At 44.5% G+C, this 5,011-nt stretch overlaps 1 protein-coding gene across 1 annotated transcript; it reads right to left on the bottom strand.

Moving 5' to 3' along the window:
• Positions 1-477: 477 nt before the first annotated feature.
• Positions 478-3,814, bottom strand: LOC106942441 (ankyrin repeat domain-containing protein 34B-like). Its single transcript, XM_015025712.1, has 2 exons — positions 2,446-3,814; positions 478-2,350 (listed from the first exon to the last, which is right to left on the bottom strand). Exons 1-2 carry the CDS (start codon positions 2,646-2,648, stop codon positions 904-906), a joined length of 1,650 nt encoding a protein of 549 aa, XP_014881198.1. The 5' UTR covers positions 2,649-3,814; the 3' UTR covers positions 478-903.
• Between the last annotated feature and the right edge of the window lie 1,197 nt (positions 3,815-5,011).

Below are 5,011 nucleotides of genomic sequence, written 5' to 3'. Positions count from 1 at the left end.
TCCCCCCCAATAATAAGATGGGATTTTTGCCCTTGCTTAGCATGTAACTAGAGATAATACAGTTTCTTATTTCTGTATTTTACGTTTTGACTTTGTAATGTTTAACACAACAAAAGCTTTAGAGGTTTGCCTTCAATTAACTACTTTATGTTACTGAGTAACCCAGCATTTTTTAAACTAGATTGTAGCTCATTTAGATACCAGATTATTTTCACCTAATGTGCATGGCAATGAACAAATTGAACCACGCAATGCTTGTAACGTGGGAATAAAACTTAAGCACTGTTGAGAATGAAAATCCTAATCAATGAATCATAATTTGTATTGACACACGGAGCATAAATTCAGCCAAGAAAAACATTCAGACTTTACTTATTTTATTAACTTTCAGCACTGAAAGGAGACACTTTACCATTACATCCGAGCAGAGTTTCTAAAAAAGTCTGTGCAGCGTCGAGGAGGAGGAGGGTAGCTGATTATATGGACTGAAGACACTCCCTGTCTCTGTCACTTTGTCTCTGTGTCCCTGATAAGTTTCTGTTTCTCTGAGGAATGAGCCTTAGCGTCTAACAGTATCAAAAATGTAACTCTTTACTATGGGCCTTTTGTCTAACAGCATGTGACTCTTTCTCGACCTTGGTAAAGCGTCTCAACAGCACCAAATATATTTTAGAAAAAAAGGCCCAGAAGAAGGTCCACAATTTTCTCTACATTTTTCACAGTTTGTGGAACTGGACTGAGCTTTTTGATATTTAGCCTGCACTGTAAAATAGAAGTGCAGGCGTCACACATCAAGTCTGTCTTTCTTTTTTAATCACTTGACTTTGACTTTTATTTAACTGGAATAGTGCCATACGCAGTGCTGTAAATATATGCATTTACTCCTGACAGGTACAACAGTTTTCAGTTTCCAAGAGTTTCCCTAAAGCTAACAAGCTGTTTTATTTGTTCACTTTGCATTGAGTGGCGTCTCCACAACATTTTTTTAATTTTTAGATCCTGAGGACAAGCAGGTACACTGGGCAAAACAGATTTTGACCCTGTCAGAACACCATTCCCCCCACTACAACTGAAGGAAAAGCTAGGGCTAGCCCTAATATCTGGAATAGGAGCATGAGGATTCAAAGGAGGAAAGAACCCAGGGCGAGTGTGGGCAATACGATCCAGAAATAGGGCCCCGGAGCCTCTTCTCTCGAGCCCAGCAGCACCTCGCCTTGGAACAAAAATCTCCAAAGAACCCATAGTTTCAGACAAAGTAAAATGTCTGCTGTTCATCTGTTTGTGCCTTTCTGATGCAGCTCCTCCACCACTTTTGAGAATTTTTTCCCAACTGCCAACTTGCAGCAACTGTGAGTCGGAACTGTAGTGATCCATCCCAATGTTCCTGCGGTTCACTACATTTTGTAGACTGGAGATATTCAGCTGCCTAAGACAGTCAGAGGAATCTTCATCCACTGCACTGGATTCACTAGGAAAAGGGAGGCTATCCTGATGCAGGTTTGGGTGCGATAAGGCATGCAAAGAACTTGCAGCACTATCATATGACATCTTTCTGCCAAGGCCTCTCCGTCTTCTCTCAGCATTCTCATTCCCTGATATGTGGTCTAGAGACTTTGGGAACACTGTTCCATCTTTAACATCAATGCTGTGGTGCCTTGAAACAGCTGGAGGTCTTCTTTGTATGCCAAGAGCCTTTAATCTGATTGATAGCTCCTCCTCCTCAAGAGTATTTTCCACTGGTTCCTCTATCAGAGAACAGGCTTGATTTTGTTGGAGCAGCAAGGAGGGACTCTTAGATCTCTGTTCAGTTTGTACCTTGTAAGGATAAAGTTGTTTATCCAAGTCAGAAATATGTACAGGACTCAGTGGTTGGGCTGAAGAACCTGGTTGAAACATAATCATACTGGGACCAAGAAGAGAGCAGCAGGTTTGGAGAGAAGGAGTAGCTGAGGAACTGTGTGGAAGAGTTTCAGTCTGGGACTCATATGGAGATCTATAACTACATACTGAAGTATAAGACAGACATCCCGAAAGAGAAGAGGGTGGGACGTTGAGGTACTGTTTTGTCATCTGATGGTCAGAAGCCATTTTGCTGGTAGTGATAATGATAACCTCCTTACCCTTTGCTTTACAAGCACCCAGAAGTACACTAAGAATTTTTCTGTTTCCTGAATTCACTGCATAAACTAATGCTGATAATCCCGCATGATCTTCCAGCGCTGGATCAGCTCCACTGTCCAGCAAAAGGGATAGAACCTCAGGGTCAGCTTGTTCAAGGCATGAATGCATCAAAGCCGTTTTCCCCGTCTTGTCTTGAATGTTTGGATCAGCACCATTTTCTAGAAGATACCTTTGGGGAACAAATGTCACCATATTTGTCAACAAACATTCAAACATTTAAACATTTGAGAAACTAAAGTATTGAAGAGTTTCCAGACAACTTACCGAACCATCTTAGGCTTAGGTACACTTTGTGGATTTGTGTGTTGTGTCTTACAAGCTACCATAAGGGGTGTCTCTCCATATTCATTACTCTCATTTATATAAGCACCTCCTTCTAAGAGCAGCTGAGTCAGACGCAGTCGACTATGGTAGACTGCCTTGAGCAGGGAACTACCATCCATAATCACTTCAGTTGATTCATTCATTGCAGCAACCCTTTATGCAGAATTGTTTCTTGTTTGGTGAATGGCGTGAAAGATTCAGCTCCTATAAAAATGACAAAACAAGAAACAGTCTGTTGATTTTTAAAAATGAACTTTATTTAAAAAGGGACAATGTACAACTCAAACATAAACGTCACCATTTGGTGCACTGATAATAGCATACAGGGCCCGGCGGCATGGGCGGGCATTGCCCGCCCACAGAGTCAGCCGTGGCCCCCCTGGACTGGAAGCTACTTCTTGTTTTTACCTTAAAGTGACCAACTCTCTGTATTCCTACATACCAGCGAGTTCTTGTGTGTAGGCAGCACTGTTCTAACCCAGAGAAGAAGTTATAACTTTAACGTTAGCAATATAACGAACACAGCTATCTAACAAAAATTGCGGTTCATTGTGAATATGAATACTGAATAAGAAAACGCAACAACGGCATTAACTCCAGTTCACACTCCAGACCAGATGGTGGCGGTAATGCACTCAGTTTTTTTTTAAAGCGCCATAAAGAAGAGCCTTGAAGCTGGGGAGGAGAAGAAAGGCTCTGAATCAAAGTTGGCATTTTACTCGCATAATATCGCCTTAAAAGTAAAGAGGGCCTTGGTAGTTTTGGTAAATTCAAGCTGGTGACGTCATAGTCTGAGTTAGACAACACAACTGGACTAGATGGAAAATAAATGTGGTTCACAATAAAAACCCTAAGGGACGAAGGTTGCTAACGTGTTGCTAGCTGGTGGCAAGTTTGCTTTCAAATGCTAATTATCTTCGTTTAACAGTACACATAAACAAACTTATGTTGGTTTCAGAAATAGTCATTTTATTAATTTTATAGTGACATGATTATTACTATAACAATCATTCAACTTCATGTTATAACTGCACGGAGGCTCTGTTTGTTGCGACTTAATATAGTTTTCTTCATAAACTCGTTTTAATTAAGCTGAGTATGCCAAAGATGTCATGATTTATGGTTGTGGTGGTGAGAACGAGGACGCAGGCAGACCCAGGATGTAGATGAAAATGATGAATTTAATGATGAATATCCATGGATGGGGAACAGCAACACGAGGAACACACGTCGTAACACGACGAGGATCCGACCAGAGACAAAGACAACAGGTGGGTTTAAATACACACGGGGTAATCAAGGGAACAAGACTCACCTGGGAACAATCAATGGGGAAGACGCAGAGACAGAGACTCACAGGGAACAAGATAATAACACAGAAACAACTCAAAAATAAACACAGAAAACGGATCATGACAGTACCCCCCCGCCCCCCCAAGGGCGGCTACCAGACACCCACAAAAAAGAAACAGTCCAAGAAACAAAAAACAACCCATGAGGGTGGGTGGAGGGGCGATAGAAGGAGGGCCAGAGTCCAGAACAAAAGACTACCCAATTGGGTGGGCGGAGAACCGGGAAGCGTCGCCGGCGCAGAAAGCAGACTCAAGGAGGCTCTGGAGGGCCGGCAGGAAGGCCGGCTGGAGGCTCTGGAGGCTCAGGGAGCTCGGGAAGAGGGCTCGGAGGCTCAGGGAGCCAGGGTGGAGAAGCCAAATCCGCAAAGTCAGGAGGAGCGGGCACAGGAAACTCGGAAGGCTCAGGAAACTCGGGGGGCGGAGCACAGGGAGGTGGAGACTCATCCGTAAACTCGGGGGGCGGAGCCACAGTGGACTCAGGAGGCTGCTCGTCAGCAGCGGGCACGGGGAACTCTGGGGGCGGAGACAGAAGCCGCCTCGGCGAGGGAACCGGAGACAGCTGCAGGGGGCCCCGGACCTCCAGCGGCTCAGGGCAGCGGTGATGGCGGGACCCCACTCCGGGGGGGATCGCCAGCCGCGATCCCCACAACACAGCTCCGCCGCAGAACTCTTCCAAGGGGACCGCTCCAAAACACCGCCAAGCGCTCCACCGTCTAAACTGGGTCCGCATCTTGCTTTTCTCACCGTTAGTCTGGTCGGATACTACTGTCATGATTTATGGTTGTGGTGGTGAGAACGAGGATACAGGCAGACCCAGGATGTAGATGAAAATGATGAATATCCACGGATGGGGAACAGCAACACGAGGAACACACGACTTAACACGACGAGGATCCGACCAGAGACAAAGACAACAGGTGGGTTTAAATACACACGGGGTAAGATGAAAGAGGAAGCCAGGGTTCAGGTATTAGAAAACCTAAAGACTTTCCTGTCTCAGAAGAAGCTCTGATTCACCAGAACAACAACCTGTTCTGAGGATGAACCTCCACATTGTCTTCATGGTGGAAGGCTTTCTTTTTCTTTTTTTTTTACTGAGCAGTTTGCCACATTTTTAACCACAGCAAAAACTGGTGTGTAACTAACACTAAGTG

Source organism: Poecilia latipinna, unplaced genomic scaffold (assembly GCF_001443285.1).
Source record: "Poecilia latipinna isolate Pla-1442-1.1 unplaced genomic scaffold, P_latipinna-1.0 Scaffold4275, whole genome shotgun sequence".
Classification (NCBI taxonomy): domain Eukaryota; kingdom Metazoa; phylum Chordata; class Actinopteri; order Cyprinodontiformes; family Poeciliidae; genus Poecilia; species Poecilia latipinna.
The sequence above is the reverse complement of the archived record's forward strand: the minus strand, read 5'-3'. Positions and strand labels throughout refer to the sequence as shown.